The sequence below is a fragment of the Theropithecus gelada genome, chromosome 7a (genome assembly GCF_003255815.1).
Source record: "Theropithecus gelada isolate Dixy chromosome 7a, Tgel_1.0, whole genome shotgun sequence".
NCBI lineage: Eukaryota > Metazoa > Chordata > Mammalia > Primates > Cercopithecidae > Theropithecus > Theropithecus gelada.
Genome location: NC_037674.1, coordinates 9,317,333 through 9,335,879, shown reverse-complemented (window position 1 = coordinate 9,335,879; position 18,547 = coordinate 9,317,333). Strand labels below are relative to the sequence as shown.

The window sequence follows — 18,547 nt, the reverse complement described above, 5'->3', positions numbered from 1 at the left end:
AAACTATAAAAACTCTAGGAGAAAATCTAGGCAATACCATTCAGGACCTAGGCAAAGGCAAAGATTTCATGATGAAAACATGAAAAGCAATTGCAACAAAAGCAAAATTTGACAAATAGGATCTAATTAAACTAAAGAGCTTCTGCACAGCCAAAGAAACTATCATCAGAGTGAACAGGCAACCTACAGAATGGGAGAAAATTTTTGCAAACTATGCTTCTGACAAAGGGCTAATATCCAGAATCTACAAGGAACATAAACAAATTTACAAGAAAAAAACAACCCCATCAAAAAGTGGGCAAAGAACCTGTATGAACAAACACTCCTGAAAAATAGACATACATGCGGCCAAAAAACATATGAAAAAAAACTCGACATCACTGATCATTAGAGAAATGCAAATCAAAAACACAATGAGATCCCATCTCATGCCAGTGAGAATGGCTATTATTAAAACTCGAGAAAACAACAGATGCTGGCAAGGTTGTGGAGAAAAAGGAACACTTTTACACTGCTGGTGGGAGAGTAAATTAGTTCAACTGTTGTGGAATACTGTGTGGCAATTCCTCAAAGACCTAGAGGCAGACAAACCATTTGACCTAGTAATCTCATTACTGGGTATATACCCAAGGGAATATAAATCATTCTATTATAAAGATACATGCACGTGTATGTTCAATGCAGCTCTATCCACAATAGCAAAGACATGGAATCAACCTAAATGCCCATCAACATTAGACTGGATAAAAAAATGTGGTATGTATACACCATGGAATACTATGCAGCCATAAAAAGGAATGAGATTATGTCCTCTGCAGGGACATAGATGGAGTTGAAAGCTGTTATCCTCAGCAAACTAACACAGGAACAGTGATCTTGGCTCACTGCAACCTCCGCCTCCTGGGTTCAAGCAATTCTCCTGCCTCGGCCTCCTGAGTAGCTGGGATTGCAGGCGCCCACCACCATGCCTGGCTAATTTTTGTATTTTTAGTAGAGATGGGATTTTGCCATGTTGGCCAGGCTGGTCTTGAACTCCTGATCTCAAGTGATCTGCCCACCTCAGCCTCCCAAAGTGCTGGGATTACAGGTTTGAGCCACTGCACCTGGCCTGGTTCCATATGAATTTTTAAGTAGTTTTTTCTAATTTTGTGAAGAATGTCAATAGTAGTTTAATGAGATTAGCATTGAATCTATAAACTACTTTGGGCAGTATGACTATTTTCAGGATATTGATACTTCCTATCCATGAACATGGGATGTTTTCCCATTTGTTTGTGTCCTCTCTGATTTCCTTGAGCATTGGTTTGCAGTTCTCCTTGAAGAGGTCTTTCACTTCCCTTGTTAGCTGTATTCCTAGGTATTTTATTCTCTTTGTAGCAATTGTGAATGGGAATTCATTCATGATTTGGCTCTGTGCTTTCCTTTTGTTGATGTACAGGAATGCTAGCAATTTTTGCACATTGATTTTGCATCCTGAGACTGCTGAAATTGCTTATCAGCTTAAGAAGCTTTTAGACTGAAATGATGGGGCTTTCTGGACATAGAATTATATTATCTGCAAACAAAGATGATTTGATGTCCTCTCTTCCTATTTGAATACCTTCATTTCTTTCTCTTGCCTGATTGCCCTGGCCAGAACTTTGAATACTATGTTGAATAGGAGTGGTGAGAGAGGGTATTCTTGTCTTGTACTGGTTTTCATGGGGAATGCTTCCAGCTTTTGTCCATTTGGTGTGATATTGGCTGTGAGTCTGTCACAGATGGCTTTTATTATTTTGTGGTATGTTTTTTCAATACCTAGCTTATTCAGAGTTTTTTATATGAAGCGATTTAAGTTTTATCAAAGGCTTTTCTGCATCTGTGGAGATAGCCATGTGGTTTTTGTCTTTAGTTCTGTTTATGTGATGATGTGCATTTATTGATTTGCATATGTTGAACCAACCTTGCATCCCAGGGATGAAGCCAACTTGATTGTGGTGGATAAACTTTTTGATGTGCTGCTGGATTTCATTTGCCAGTATTTTATTGAGGAGTTTTGCATCAATGTTCATCAAAGATGTTGGCCTGAAGTTTTCTTTTTTGTTGTATCTCTGCCAGGCTTTGGTATCAGGATGATGCTGGCTTCATAGAATGAGTCAGGGAGGAGTCCCTCCTTTTCAATTTTTTCAGATAGTTTCAGTAGGAGTGGTACCAGCTTTTTGTACCTCTGGTAGAATTCTGTTGTAAATCTGTCTGGTCCTGGGTTTTTTTTTTTTTTTTTTTTTTTTTTTTTTTTGGTTGGTAGGCTATTTATTAGTGCCTCAATTTCAGAACTCATTATTGGTCTATTCAGGGATTCAGTTTCTTCTTGATTTAGTCTTGGGAGGGTGTATGCATTCAGGAATTTATCAATTTTGTCTAGATTTTCTAGTTCACGTGCATAGAAGTGTTTGTAGTATTCTCTGATGATTGTTTGGATTTCTGTGGGGTGAATGGTGATTTCTCCCTTATCATTTCTGATTGTGTTTATTTGATTCTTCTCTCTTTTCTTCTTTGTTAGTCTAGCTAGTGGTTTATCTATTTTATCTATTTTCAAAAACCAGCTCCTAGGTTTGTTGATTTTTAAAAGTGTTTTTCTCATCTCTGTCTCCCTCAGTTCAACTCTGATCTTAGTTATTTCTTGTCATCTTCTAGCTTTGGAGTTTGTTTGCTCTAGATTCTCTAGTTCTTTTTGTTGTGATGTTAGGTTTTTAACTTGAGATCTCTCTAGCTTTTCAATATGAGCATTTAGTGCTGTACATTTCCCTCTTAACAAAGCTTTAGCTGCATCCCAGAAATTCTTGTACTTTGTCCCTTTGTTTCAGTTTCAAAGAACTTCTTGATTTCTGTCTTAATTTCATTATTTGCCTAAGAGTCATTCAGGAGTAGGTTGTTCAGTTTCCATGTAGTTGTGTGGTTGTGACTGAATTTCTTAATCTTGAGTTTTAATTTGATTGCACTGTGGTCTGAGAGACTGTTATTATTTCAGTTCTTTTGTATTTGTTGAGGAGTGTTTTACTTCTGATTATGTAATCAGTTTTAGAGTAAGTTCTGTGGGTGATGAGAAGAATGTTTATTCTGTTGTTTTGGGGTGGAGAGTTCTGTAAATATCTATCAGGTCCACTTCATTCAGAACTGAGTTCAGGTCCTGAATATCATTGTTAATTTTCTCTCTCAATGATCTGTCTAATATAGTTGGTGGGGTGTTAAAGTCTCCCACTATTATTGTTTGGGAATCTAAGTCTCTTTGTAGGTCTCTAAGAACTTGTTTTATGAATCTGGGTGCTCCTGTTTTGGGTGCATATATATTTAGGATAGTTAGCTCTTCTTGTTGAACTGAACACTTTACCATTATGTAATGCCCTTCTTTCTCGTTTTTGATCTTGTTGGTTTAAAGTCTGTTTTGTCAGAAACTAGGATGGCAACCCCTACTTTTTTCTGTTTTCCATTTGTTTGGTAAAATTTTCTCCATCCCTTTATTTTGAGCCTATGTGTGTCTTCACATATGAGATGAGTCTCTTGAAGACAGCATACTGATGGGTCTTGGCACTTTATCCAGCTTGTCATTCTGTGTCTTTTAATTGGGGCATTTAGCCTATTTATGTTTAAGGTTAGTGTGGTTATGTGTGAATTTGATCCTGTCATCATGATGCTAGCTAGTTATTTTGCAGACATTTTTATGTGGTTGCTTCATAAAGTCATTGGTCTGTGTACTTCAGTGTGTTTTTGTAGTGTCTGGTTTTCCTTTCCATATTTCCATATTTAGTGGTTAATATGGAAGCTTCAGGAGCTCTTGCAAGGCAGGTCTGATGGTGACAAATTCCCTCAGCATTTGCTTGTCTGCAAAGGATCTTATTTCTCCTTCACTTATAAAGCTTACTTTGGCTGGATCTGAAATTCTGGTCTGGACATTCTTTTCTTTAAGAATGTTGAGGCCAGGCACAGTGGCTCACACCTGTAATCCCAGCACTTTGGGAGGCCGAGGTGGGTAGATCACCTGAGGTCAGGAGTTCAAGACAAACCTGACCAACAAGGTGAAACTCCATCTCTACTAAAAATACAAAAATTAGCTGGGTGTGATGGCAGGTGCCTGTAGCCCTGTAGTCCCAGCTACTCGGGAGGCTGAGAGGAGAAAATTGCTTGAACACAGGAGGCAGAGGTTGCAGTGAGCTGAGATCGTGCCACTGCACTCCAGCCTGGGTGATGGAGTGAGACCCTGTCTCAAAAAAAAAAAAAAAAAAAAAAGAATGTTGATTATTCGTCCCAATCTCTTCTGGTTTGTAGGATTTCCACTGAGAGGCCTACTGTTAGTCTCGTGGGGTTCCTTTTGTAGGTGACCTGGCCCTTCTCTCTGGCTGCCCTTAACATTTTTTCTTTCATTTCAACCTTGGAGAATCTGATGTGTGTTTTGGGGTTGGTCTTCTTGTGGAGTATCTTACTGGAGTTCTCTGCATTTTTTCAATTTCAACTTTGGTCTACCTTGCTAGGCTGGGGAAATTCTCCTGAATGATATCCTGAAGTATGTTTTCCAGCTCGGTTCTATTCTCCCCATCTCTTTCAGGTACCCCAATCAGCCATAGCTTTGGCTTTACATAATCCCATATTTCTCAGAGGTTTGCTCATTCCTTTTCATTCTTTTTCCCTCTATTCTTGTATGCCTGTCTTACTTCAGAAAGATAGTCTTCAAACTCTGAGATTCTTTTCTCCACTGGTCTATTCTGCTATTGATACTTGTGATTGCATTGTAAAGTTCTCATAGTGTGTTTTTCAGCTCCATCAGGTCTGCTATGTTCCTCTCTAAACTGGCTACTCTGGCTGTCAGCTCCTGCATTGTTTTACCATGATTCATAGCTTCCTTGCATTGGGTTACAACATGGTCCTTTAGCTCAGCAAAGTTTGTTATTACCGACTTTCAGAAGCCTAGTTCTGTCAATTCAGCCATCCTAGCCTCAGCCCAGTTTTGTGCCCTTGCTGGAGAGGTGTGCAGTCATTTGGAGGAGGAGAAGCACTCTGTCTTTTTGAGTTTTCAGCATTTTTGTGTTCAATCTGTCTCATCTTTATGGGCTTATCTACCTTTGATCTTTGAGGTTGCTGACCTTGAAATAGGTTTCTGTGGGGTCTTTTTTGTTGATGTTGTTGTTGTTTTCTGTTTGTTTGTTTTTCTTTTAACAGTCAGACAACTCTTCCATAGGGTTGCTGCAGTTTGCTGTGGGTCCACTCCAGACCCTAGTCACCTTGGTTTTTCTCATACCTAGTGGTATGCTCCAAAACATACCACCAGGTATGCAAAATAGAAAAGGTGGCAGCCTGCTCCCTCCTCTGGAGGCTCCATCCCAGGGGGATACTGACCTGTTGCTGGCCCAGACACACCTAGGCTGCAGACCCCTGTTGGGAGGTCTCAATCAGGAGGAATGGGATCAGGGACCTGCTTAAAGAAGCAGTCTGGCTGCCTTTTGGTAGAGCAGGTGTGCTGCATTGTGGGGGGACTGTTCCTTGTCCAGACTGGACTCTCCAAAGCCAGCATGCTGGAATGGCTGAGTCAACCAAACTGTAGAGATGGCAGCTGCCCCTCCTCCTGGGAGCTCCATCCCAGGGAGAAATCAGAGCTCTGTCTGTATAACCCTGGCTAGAGTGGCTGAAATCCCCGCAGGGAGGTCCTGCCCAGTGAGGAGGAATGGATCTAGGTCCCGCTTAAAGAAGCAGCCTGGCCATGATCTGGCAAAGCAGCTGTGCTCTGTTGGGGGGCACCCTTCCTTGTCAGGACCATTTGGACTCTCCAAAGCCAGCAGGCTGGAACAACTGAGTCAACCAAACCACAGAGATGGCGGCTGCCCCTCCCTCTGGGAGCTCCATCGCAGGGAAAGATCAGAGCTCTGTCCATATAACTCTGGCTGGAGCAGTTGAAGCTCCCACAGGGAGATCCCACCCACTGAGGAGGAATGAATCCAGGTCCTGCTTAAAGACGCAGTCTGGCCGGGCGTGGTGGCTCACGCCTGTAATCCTAGCACTTTGGAAAGCTGAGGCTAGTGGATTGCTTGAGCTCAGGAGTTTGAGACCAGCCTGGGCAACAGGGTGAAACCCTGTCTCTCACACACACACACACACACAAACACACACACACAAGCTGGGCATGGTGATGTGTATCTGTAGTCCCAGCTACTCCACTCACTTGGTCCTATTGTTTGACCCCATCCCTTCTCCCACGCACCCTTTGATCTCTTATTTCCTGGATCTGGTGTGGAGAGCGCCTCATCCTGGGAAACAGGGTGTGGGAGGCTGAGGTGGGAGGATTACTGGAGCTTAGGAGGCAGAGGTTGCAGTGAGCCGAGATTGCACCATTACACTACAGCCTGGGTGACAAAGTGAGACTCTATCTCCAAAAACAAAACCAAACAAGACAAAACAAGCAGTCTGGCCACCATCTGACAAAGCAGCTGTGCTGCGCTGGGAGGGACCTTTCCTTGTCTGGACTGTTTGGACTCTCCAAAGCCGCAAGCTAGAATAGCTAAGTCAACTGAACCACAGAGATAATAGTCATGCTCCCGCTGGGAGCTCGATTCTATCTCAGGCGGACTCCAGCTTTTACTGTTGGCTGGCTGGAATTCCAAGTCAGTGGGTCTTACCTTGTGAGGTGCCGGGGAAGTGGGGCCTGCAGAAAGATGCCGCTTGGCTCCCTGGTTTCAGCTCTCTTCCTAGGGGTATGTGCAGATGGACCTCCCGCCTTGCCAGGGATCGCAGGGTTGGAGTATGTAAAACTGCCAGGTCTCTGCCGGGCGTGGTGGCTCACGCCTGTAATCCCAGCACTTAGGGAGGCCGACACGGGCGGATCATGAGGTCAGGAGATCCAGCCCATCCTGGCTAACACGGTGAAACCTCTTCTCTATTAAAAATACAAAAATTAGCCAGGCGTGGTGGCGGGCACCTATAGTCCCAGCTACTTGGGAGGCTGAGTCAGGAGAATGGCGGGAACCCGGGAGGCGGAGCTTGCAGTGAGCCGAGATCGCGCCACTGTACTCCAGCCTGGATGACAGAGCGAGACTCCGTCTCGAAAACAAACAAACGAGCAAAGAAACAAACTGCTGGGTCTCTGTGTGTGCCCGAGTGGCTGCTCTGCTAAGACTCCGCACAGCGCTGTGTGTTGGACCGAAGGCTCCGGTGGCATGGACTCACAAGGGGATCTCCTGTCCATGGGTTGCAAAGACCTGTGCAGAAACGTGGTTTCCCGGCTGCGGTTGCCCAATTCCTCACCGCTGGAGGTGGGGGTTCATTCGGCTCTGTGCTGCTCCCAGGTGGGCAGTCGCCCCACCCTGCTTTTCTTTGTTTTCTGTGGGTCAAGTTGTTTGCCTAATTAGTCCTAAAGGGAGAACCTGGATATTTCAGTTGAAGGCGTTGTATTCACTCACACCTTTCACTCATTTCCATGAGTGCTGCAGACGGCTGCTGCTTCTAATCCGCCATCTTTTTCAGAAATTGCACATTTCTGAAAAGCTCCTGAGTATTCTTGATGCTACTGATCCACCTACCATATTTTAAGTTGCAAGGCTGAGAATGATTTCGTAAGTTCCTAGAAGAGGGGAATGATCGCTCACAAAGGGACTGTTAGATTGGAATTTTCCAATGCAATGTGCAGTAACATTTGAATCCCACTCTGCCTTCCAGAATCACTTGAGTTAAACAAATCTTTTTTTCTCCTGTTTGAAATTAATACAACTAGCCTTTAGAGATTTCTGCCTTCTCTTTTTCCCATTTTTTTTTCCTGCCTCACTTTTTGGGGGAATGACTTTTCCTGATTCCTAGGCTGCCGGACAGATCTTTCCACAAAGGGATTTGGGACATAAGGTGGGTTCCATGGCTGATGGATTGATTTCTTTTTTTGGATGATAGTTGAGTATGAAAACTGAGTTTCCAGCCCGAATGTTTTCCACAATAAACTTCTTCAATCATTGCTTGTGTGTATGAAGGGGTAGCTTATTTTTGAGGAAAGTTGCAGAGGCAAATGAAATGTAAGTGGTTATCTGGGAGTGTAGATCCTTTTGAGCTCTTCCCTGATTACTCAAACTTTAAAAGTTCCCATTTTTCATCCCATCATCTAGAGTATGTTTATTTTTAGGGTACCAGCATTAAGAGAGAGCAGTAATCATCCCAGGTTTATTTTCTACCACTACATAAGATAAAGACTCCCACAGTAATAAAAGCCTCTGTGTTTCCAACCTTGGCCGATTGTTTCTTGTTCTTTGCTGTCAATACATTACAAATGAAGCAAAGCAACATAAGAATCAAAGAAGGTAACCCCATGTACCAAATGAATTCCTTTTCTTGTCGAGTGGCCTTGCCAACTTTTGAGGCTTTTCCTAAGGTGAGGTTAGGCCTTTGTTTTCTGAAACACCTTTTTTTTCTCCGAGAAGCATTATGCCTGAACCTGCCCTTGCTACTCTTCATTGTTTCTATAGCAACTACAGTGGAAAACTTTAATGGCATCTACAATCCAATGATATTGGGACATCATGATAATCAGCTCATATTGTTACATAGAGTATTGATGAGTGACTCTTTCCCTCCTTCCGTTTCAAGGACAAATCAAGACAAAGTAGGCTTAAAACACATGGGGTACCACTGTGTTAAATATGAGGAAGGACTTGCAGTACAGGAATGTGTGAATGAATGAGGGAGGTTTTGCATTTTTGTGGTGAATACTTTAAAGTTAGATATATCTAACTTCTTTTGATTGGTAGAATCAAATTGCTGACTGAAGATAAGGTGGTGATTAAGAAATGACTTCTTAATATCTCTGAAGCAATAATATCCAGAGCAGGATTTCAGTGTGACATGTTCTTTAGAACATACTTTGTGTTCACTAGTGTGCTAGCTGCTGTGGGTCATATAAAAGGGATATACAATAGTCCTTGAACTGAAAGAATTCATCTTTATAGCTCTAAGAAAAAGAGAATGTAAGAATAAAGTTGAGCTTTTAGACCAAATTCAGGTGACAGAGAGGTCTGTTACTGAAGTCATTAAATTTCTTTATTTATTATTATTATTATTATTATTTTTTGAGACGGAGTCTCGCTCTGTCGCCCAGGCTGGAGTGCAGTGGCGCAATCTCGGCTCACTGCAAGCTCCACCTGCCTCAGCTTCCTGAGTAGCTGGGACTACAGGTACCTGCCATCACGCCCAGCTAATTGTTTGTATTTTTAGCAGAGATGGAGTTTCACCGTGTTAGCCAGGATGGTCTTGATCTCCTGACCTCGTGATCTGCCTGCCTCATCCTCCCAAAGTGCTGGGATTACAGGTGTAAGCCACTGTGCCCGGCCAAATTACTGTATTGTTATAGGACAGGAAAACAGGTGGAATTGCTTTACATGAAGGCATAAACTGGACCCATTTAATGCATACACTGTCCACTCCTGCCACAGGCTATGGGGTTGGCTAGGTGGGTCCCCTTCTGTTGGGAGCATTATTGTCCTGTTATTCCAGAGTACTGGGCAAATATTACCATTTTCTATGTATGCCAAGTACTGCCATAAACAAAGTTATGTGAGACTCTGGAGGTACAGAAGCCCTTGACTGTTGCCCAAGTCTTCCCACAAACCTAGGGCAAGGATTATATATATCTTTGAAATCCTAAGGGTAGTGTATTGTTCTGGAAACAACAACAATAAAATGTTTCAAGGAGGAAGGAGTAATCAACTGTATCAAATGAGACTGATAAACCAAGTAAGATTAGGCCGGTGACCTGACCATTGGATTTAGTGACATGGAGATCACAGTGAAACTTGCTAAGTTGTTTTGGTGAAGTGGTGGGCACAAAAGGTTTGAGGAGTGGATGAAATAGCGAATGGGAAAAGGAGAATTGGAGATAGTGCTATAGATGACTCTTCTGAGGAACTTTGCTACAAAAGGGAGTAGAGAAATGATGCAGCAAATGGATTAGGGTGTAAGGCCAACAAGTTTTTTTTTTTCCTCATTTTTTTTTTAAAGGGCGAAAATATAGCATGCTTGTATGCTAACGTGAATGACTCATTAGAAGGTAAAAACTGATGTGCAGGGGAGAGTGGGAGCATTTGCTGGAAAGATGTCCCCAAGTAGGTGAGCACGGATAAGATCTAGTGCAGTAATAGAAGCCTTGGCCTTGGACTGGGGCAGAGACCCCTCTATACTAACGGGAAGGAAGGCAGCAGAGCATATACGTACAGATACAGGTAGGCTGGGAGTGGTAGTAATGGCAACACTGGAAATCCTTTTCTGGTTGCTTCCATTTCTTCATGAAATAGAAAGCAAAGTCAGCAGCTGAGAGTGCGGGTGGAAGGAGAGAGGAAAAGCTATTGTCATGTATTCCGTATTTTAGGAGTTGGCTCCATTCATTTCCAGGAGTTCTCTAATCATGACTCCAGCCCTTCAAGTCAAAGTACCTTTATGACCTGGTAAGCTCTTCACTTTCCCTTTCTCCACCAGAGTACAGGCTGTGGATTCTGGGCTGAAAGAATAGCTCATGCCAGAGTCCCTCCCCAACAGTAGCTGGTGAGCACCCTCAGTAGTAGATGGAGCTGTTCAAAACAACATAGGAAATGAAGACATCCCTCTGAGAAACTTATGTGTTTTCCAGTGTACATTGTTTATATATTAAGCGTGAGAAACTAGTTAAACTATAGAAAATCTGCTTGCCTATGAAGAGAAGAATCAGGAAGATGTACTTTTTCCACAAACTTTATATTTGCAAGAGGACAGCACATTTTTTTCTAAGTCCTATCATAACATCTACTTTTCATCAATCAGTGAGAGCCTACAAAATCCATAGTCTTTTTTTTTTTTTTCTTTTTGAGATGGAGTCTTACACCGTCGCCCAGGTTGTAGTGCAGTGGCGCCATCTCGGCTCACTGCAAGCGCCGCCTCCTGGGTTCACGCTATTCTCCTGCCTCAGCCTCCCGAGTAGCTGGAACTACAGGCATCCGCCACCATGCCCAGCTAAGTTTTGTTTTTTTTTTTTTGTATTTTTAGTAGAGACAGGATTTCACCATGTTAGAGCCAGGATGGTCTTGATCCCCTGACCTGGTGATCCACCCACCTCGGCCTCCCAAGTGCTGGGATTACAGGCGTGAGCCACCATGCCCGGCTGATCCATAGTCTTAGACTAGGAATTACTGAGTTTCTTGTGATGTTTGAAGGCTCAGATGCTACCTTGACACAGTAGTTGAGGATGCATCAGAATCACTTGGCAGGTTTATTAAAACACAGATTGCTGGGCCTCATCCCCAGAGTTCTAATTCTGAATTTGCATTTCTGTTTTTTTTTTTTTTTTTTTTTTTTTTTTGAGACGGAGTCTCACTCTGTCGCCCAGGCTGGAGTGCAGTGGCCGGATCTCAGCTCACTGCAAGCTCCGCCTCCCGGGTTCACGCCATTCTCCGGCCTCAGCCTCCCGAGTAGCTGGGACTACAGGCGCCCGCCACCTCGCCCGGCTAGTTTTTTTTGTATTTCTTAATAGAGACGGGGTTTCACCCTGTTAGCCAGGATGGTCTCGATCTCCTGACCTCGTGATCCGCCCGTCTCGGCCTCCCAAAGTGCTGGGATTACAGGCTTGAGCCACCGCGCCCGGCCCTGAATTTGCATTTCTAACAAGTTCCCAGGTGATGCTGTTTCTGGCCCACATTTTGAGAACAACTACCTTAAGGAATTGGCTACCATTTTATTTAAAAAATAACTTAGGTCGCCGGGTGCAGTGGCTCACGCCTGTAATCCCAGCACTTTGGGAGGCTGAGGTGGGTGGATCACTTGAGGTCGGGAGTTTGAGACCAGCCTGTCCAACATGCAGAAACCCCGTCCCTACTAAAAATACAAAAAAATTAGCCAGGCGTGGTGGTGCATGCCTGTAATCCCAGCTACTTGGGAAGCTGAGGCAGGAGAATAGCTTGAACCCGGGAGGCGGAGGTTGTGGTGAGCCGAGATTGCGCCATTGTACTCCGGCCTGGGCAATGAGTGCGAAACTCCATCTAAAAAAAAAAAAAAAAAGCCAAAAACAAAAAACAACTTAGGTCGTATATGTATTAAAAGTATGCAAAAAGTACAGTTTTGTTTCTAAGGAGCTACCTATATAATTCAGTACTTTGTTTTTGATACTCATGAATTCTCATGAGTCCTACCTAAGGGAAAACTGAATTTTTTATTCATGCAATGGCATATGTTTAAAATCAGGACTATCAAGTAAAAGCAATACCAGAAAATATTCCTTCCCTTTGTTATTTATGCAATCCAAAGGTCTCTGGTTGCTCAAAATGCAGGAGGTACTTGTGTGGTATTTTTAAACCTTAATAACACATTTTTGGACCAGAATCACACGAGGACAGTATATACCATATCCTTGTTGAAAGAACTTTGGCTAGTTGTGTCTGCTAATTAGGAAGTGCTAGAAGGGGGAATCTCAGAATTTTCCATATCCTAAACACTCTTGGTTGAATTGAGAAAAACAGAATAAGCCTTGAAAGAACAGATGGAGTGTAACATAGCTCCCGGACTTCTTAGGGCATCTGCAGAATAGATTCACAGGCATGGATTCTAGAACTAGATTGTACTGGTATAAATCCCAGTTCTGTTACTTATTAGCTTGAACAAATTATTTAACTTTTTTGCAACTCAGTTTTCTTATCTGTAAAATCGAATAATAATAGTGTTTATTTCATAGGAATATTTTGAAGATTTAATGAGTTAGCATGTGGAAAGTGCTTAGAATAGTATCAGGTGCAAAATAAATGTTAAAAAAATCTTAGCACCATCCACAAACAAATCTCTCACTAAAACGGCATACCTTTCAGAAGTGTTACTGAGTCTTAACACTGGCCAGTTGAAAGTATCAAGCATAGTGAACGTGCCCTAATATACTGGCTTAATCTGAAAGCCACTGATCTTTTCTACCTCATAATTTTGGAGGCTTCTTAAGGGATATTTACATAGTTCCTTCAAGCCCTATTTCCCACTGGTCTCGTCTCTCACCACATTGGAGATGCACATATTAATCTCATACCAGACATTTGCCCACATCAGGGTTTCTCAATGTTGGCAAATTTCGGGCTGGATAAATTTTTGGATAAATTACATCGGTAGCTCCTTAGATATTAAACTGTACCTTTTGCACCCATCTGTCTGTGCTAGTGGTTTTCATCCAAGGTGACTGCATCTCGGGGAACATTTGGCAATGTCTGGAGATGTTTTTGGTTGTCTTAATAAGGGGGAGAGGGGTTGATACTGGCATCTAGTGGGTAGAGGCCAGGGATGCTGTTAAATATTGTACAATGCACAGGATAAGCTACCACCACAAAATTTTATCCAGCCCTAAATGTGCCAACATTGAGAAAGTCCGATTTGTGCAAATATCTAGTTTGAGATTAATGTGTGAATCTCTAACTTGGTAAGACCCCACACCAGTGATGTGCCGGTAGATATTTAACCACATTGTGCCATGCCCCTTCCCCACTGCTATGGTCTAAATGTTCATCTCCCTCAAAATTCATATGTTGAAATCTTTTTTTTTTTTGAGATAGTCTTGTTCTGTTGCCCATGCATGATCATAGCTCACTACAGCCTCAACCTCCTGGGCTCAAATGATTCTCTATCTCAGCCTCCCAAGTAGTGGAACTATAGGCGTACACCACCATGCCCAGCTAATTTTTGTAGAAATGGGGTTTTACCATGTTGCCCAGGCTGGTCTCGAACTCATGGCTCAGGCAATCCACCTGCCACAGCCTCCCCAAATGCTGAGATTACAGGCATGAGCCATGCACCTGGCCTGTAACTGTGTAATCTTGGAAATTACTTAACGTGTGTCTTAGATCCCTGAGCTGTAAAATGGGGACAACACTAGCTTACCTTGTAGGGCAGCTATTAGTCTCAAATGAAGTGATATGAGAAGCATGTAGAATAGTGTTTGGTGCATATAAGTGCTCTACAAGTGTTATCATTTTTAAGACTGTTTCTCTGGAGTTGACAATCCTTCAATAGTTCCCTCTGTCTGGAAGGCTCCCCTACTCCCATTTACCAACCAGGCAAACTCCCACTCAACCATTAGGCTTAGTCCGGGGTCTATTTCTCATGAAGCCTTGGATAACCCGTTTAAACATAATTCAACTTTGCTTCTTTGGGCCTTGACCTTGAATATCTCACTGCACTCAGCAACACTGCACTGTACTGTAATCATCTGCTCACAGAACTAGATTATTTTCCTTGTGGGCAGTGAGCTACCTGAGGGCAGGGGCAAGGTTTTTTTTGTTTGTTTTTGTTTTTAATTTCAGGACATAGCACTGTGCCTGATGCAGAGTAGGCAATTAGAAGCAATGAAGGCTGGGCACGGTGGCTCACGCCTGTAATCCCAGCACTTTGGGAGGCCAAGGCGGGCGGATCACAAGGTCAGGAGATTGAGACCATCCTGGCTAACATGGTGAAACCCTTTCTCTACCAAAAATACAAAAAATTAGCAGGGCGCGGTGGCGTGCACCTGTAGTCCCAGCTCCAGCTACTCAGGAGGCTGAGGCAGGAGAATGGAGCGAACCCGGGAGGCGGAGCTTGCAGTAAGCCTAGATGGCGCCACTGCCTTCCAGCCTGGGCGACAGAGCGAGACTCTGTCTCAAAAAAAAAAAAAAAAAAAAAAAAAAAAAAAAAAAAAGAAAAAAAGAAAAAAAAGAAGTATTAACTATGTATGTATATAGGAAAGAACCAGAAAGTACTGAGAGGGAAGAAAACACTTGTTCTAGTAGGCTGACATTTTAGCCCTTGCTTTCATTATTTTCATGTGGTTTCAGTCCCAAGTTAAAAACTGCTTCCATGCATCTGTGTAACCAACTGTTCCCCTTCATTTTTTTTTTCCTTGGTTGAAAGAAGGGACTGGAGTGAGACCGCCTTAGAATGCCAGTTCCACCACTACCTAGTTGTTCACTTTAGGCAAGTTATTTTAACCTTTCCAAGACTGTTACCTCACTGCAGAATAAGGATAACAGTCATCCCTACCTCATAGAGCTGTTACGAAAATGAAATACTCATGTGCTCAATAAATGTCAGCTATAGTAGTCATTTCTACAGATATTCTGCTGAGGACCTTGACGCCCTTCTAGCCATCTCCGAGTTTCGCACTGTTCCTTCTCCCACGTGCTGTAGTCCACCTCTCACCAGACACCAACTGTCTTTACATCCACACCTCCTGAACCCTGACTTCGGTATAGTTTTAAAATGATACACATTCATTCCTGAAAATTAGATTAAACGGAGGAAAAAAAATTAACTCACTGGAAATCTGAGCAGTTAACCACTAACATTTTAGTATATATTTGTATAGACCTTTTCTTATGCAAATACACACATTTAATCTTTTTTATCCGAAAGTTCACATTATACAAATTTTATTTTATGAGTCGTCCTTGCACTTAACACCGTCCCTCCCCTCCAAGTATCTCTGCTGCCTTGAGAACCCCCCTGCCCCGCTGCAGACCCCCACCACTTCCAGCTCCCATCGGTCCGGCCTTCCCGCGATCCCGGTTCCGGCCCCACCTGCGGGACCCCGGCCGCCCCGCCCCGCCGCGGCCGGCCTCGATCCCTGGCCCCGCACCCCGCGGCTCGCTGCTACCGGGCGCCGTTCGCTCACGGCTCCTCCGTGCGGCCCGCTTCCGGTGGGGCCAGGGCGTCTCCGCCGCGGCTCGGCTCCCGCGCGCTCAGCACCGCCGGCGGCGGCCAGATGCAGGCGGAGCGAGGAGCTCGGGGAGGCCGCGGGCGGCGGCCCGGCCGCGGGCGGCCTGGCGGAGACCGCCACAGCGAGCGGCCCGGGGCGGCAGCAGCGGTAGCCAGAGGCGGCGGCGGGGACGGAGGCGGACGCCGGGGCCGTGGCCGGGGCTTCCGCGGCGCTCGCGGAGGCCGAGGAAGAGGAGGCGCCCCGCGAGGCAGCCGCCGGGAGCCGGGAGGCCGGGGCGCAGGGACCAGCGCGCCGGTAAGAGGCGACGGCTGGTGGGGCTGGGACCGCATGTAACTGGGGCAACTGGGGCCGAGGCCGCCAGTCAAGAGCCGCAAGAGAGCGTGCCAGGCGCGCGCCAGACGGGCGCCTGCGGCGGCGGCGGCGGCGCCTGCGCGGGACAGGCGGATGGTGGCGGGGGCGCGCCTCGGTGTGCTCTTGCCTCCCCTCGTGGCTTCCGGGCCCGCTGGCGCGAGACGGTGGGGTGGGAGGGTTTCCCAGCCTGCCCCAGGGTCCGGATTGGGAACCCAGAGGACAAGGCCGCGTGTCGGGGCTGCAGGTCTCGGCGGCCCGTGGCCGGCTGGGGTGTGTGTACATTACCTCTGTGGGACGGAGGCGCGGCCAGGACGCGATCCCTCGGCAGCCTTTACTCTATGGGCACGCTCCTGTTATTAGGAGAGAAGGGATTTTTTGGTCTGTTTTGTTCACTATCTGTGCAATGCCTAGTACACAGTAGGTGCATAATAAAAAGTTTGTTGAATGAAAGAATGACCCCTACGACTGGACTCTAGTATTTAGGGGCGGGATCAGATGCATAGTTCTTTGTAATAGCGTAGTTCTCTTTTATCATACCTATATGTGTAGAAATCAGGGAGCACTGGCCTTTGTCGTTTTGAATTTTCAATTTATAAATGAGCAGTCAAGTTCTGAGTTTTAATAGCAATATCATCGGTCTTATTGACACAGTCATAGAAGGAAAGTTTTCGGAGATTGGAGCAGGGGATGATATATATGGGGGCATTAATCATAGGTAAGGGAGTTAAGGACTGTCTTTTTATGAGTTGTTCTGTTTCCTTAACATCTGTAGGACAAGACCATCTTTATATTCTGCATTCTTATGCACACAGATTTAAAAAATTCTTTTCTGAATGAGGCAAAATTTGCTCTTACTGACGTATTTACAGTATCTTAGGGGCATAGCAGGTAAGATATCCCTAAAGAGAGTGGTTGTATACAGCAATACAGAGCTGAAAAAAAATTATAAAACTTAAATTTAAATGTAACAAACTTAAATCTTGTTAGGATTAAGGTAGGTAATAGGCAAAACTTGAATGAGATATAAAAACATTTTTAGGGTCAGTTTACCTGGTGTAAACTGACAGAAACTAAGGAAATGACAGAAACTAAGACCAACCTAGTGGCCACTATATATCACATTTTGTTCTTATAACTATTATATATATGTAATATATATGTAATGTAGAATTATGTTATATAATAGTATGTAATTATATATTAAATACAATGTTATATATATTTATATATACATATATATATAGAGAGAGAGTAATCTTTATTTTTACAGGTTAATTGACTTGCCTAATGTTTCACAGCTAGTGGCAGAGCTGGGATTTATATCAAGCTGCCGTTGAGTCAACTCTATTTTATCTCTTACTTTTTTGTGAACCAATCACCACTTTACTGAGAACAAAGTAGACATTTCCTTGGCTGCAGAGATCGTGCTTTAAGAGCAATTGTAGTAATGGTACCTTTGGTATTAACTATGGTGTCTGGCGCACAGGACTTTACTAATAAGCGTCTTTAAGTTGAATTGAGTGAATGAAGGTGCTTCTGTTTTGTTAATCTCTGTTGAATTAAATTGGGTGAAATGATGGTATACTTTTTTTTTTTTTTGAGACGGAGTTTCACTCTTGTCGCCCAGGCGGGAGTGCAATGGCATGATCTTGGCTCACTGCAACCTCCGCCTCCTGGGTTCAAGCAATTCTCCTGCTCCAGCCTCCTGAGTAGCTGGGATTACAGGCATGAACCACCTTGCCTGGCTAATTTTGTATTTTTAGTAGAGATGGGGTTTCACCATGTTGGTCAGGCTGGTCTTGAACTCCTGACCTCAGGTGATCCACCTGCCTCTGCCTCCCAAGGTGCTGGGATTACAGGCATGACCCACTGCGCCTGGCCATGATGGTATATCATTAAAGAGAAAGAATAATCCAAGACTTTAAAAAATGTAAGCTAGTATTGTAACACATTCTGTTAAAATTTTAGGCTTTTTCTTTTGTTGAGTTGGTCTTATCCCTTCATCATCATGTTTTCAGCCAAAGCTGGAGGAAGGGATGTTGGGCAAATTGTTTCTTAATTTTGGTTTGGATTGGTCATCTCTAAGTTCCTTCCATTTCTCAGATTCTGAAGTACCGTTTGTATTTAGTCTTGCTAGGACACCATTTTCAGTGCTTAACGATTACATGAGACAAGATTGATTGACTTTGCTGCAGCCTTCTTGTTCTCATATCCCATGGTGCATTTGTGCCCCAAGGAGAGAGTAACTGAAATGATCAGAAGAAAAAAAAAATCATAATAGACTTCCAGCCATATGAAGACCAGTTGCCCACCTTCGGAAACCAATTTGTGTACACCTTTGCTTTCTATTTTGGACCACTGCGTATAAATGGAAAACAAAATCAAACTAACCAACTTCTAGATAGCTACGTAATACTCCAAGATAACTTAGTTGAGTACTAAGTACATCTCTTAGTCTCTTGCTCCTAAGTCATTCCTTCTGTAAATGGTCTGAGCTCTAAGCTCACCGATTAT

The 18,547-nt window shown here is 43.9% G+C and overlaps 2 protein-coding genes across 3 annotated transcripts in view; one reads left to right on the top strand and one right to left on the bottom strand.

Moving 5' to 3' along the window:
* CHRM5 (cholinergic receptor muscarinic 5) overlaps nt 1–18,547 on the bottom strand; it is a 99,667-nt gene that overhangs the window by 9,360 nt on the left and 71,760 nt on the right. The window contains exons 2-3 of one of the 2 annotated variants that reach the window (XM_025390217.1): nt 7,267–7,582; nt 6,206–6,215 (exon numbers count right to left, since the gene is read on the bottom strand). The exons of the other annotated variant lie outside the window; for it this stretch is intronic. The gene's annotated coding sequence lies outside the window, so the exon portion shown is untranslated. The remainder of the gene's footprint in view (nt 1–6,205; nt 6,216–7,266; nt 7,583–18,547) is intronic. 2 annotated transcript variants of the gene reach the window in all.
* The window catches only part of AVEN (apoptosis and caspase activation inhibitor), a 187,882-nt gene continuing 184,909 nt past the window's right edge, over nt 15,575–18,547 (top strand). Inside the window, exon 1 of the mRNA XM_025390219.1 lies at nt 15,575–15,976. Coding sequence (XP_025246004.1) covers nt 15,728–15,976 — 249 coding nt within the window. The 5' untranslated portion in view covers nt 15,575–15,727. The remainder of the gene's footprint in view (nt 15,977–18,547) is intronic.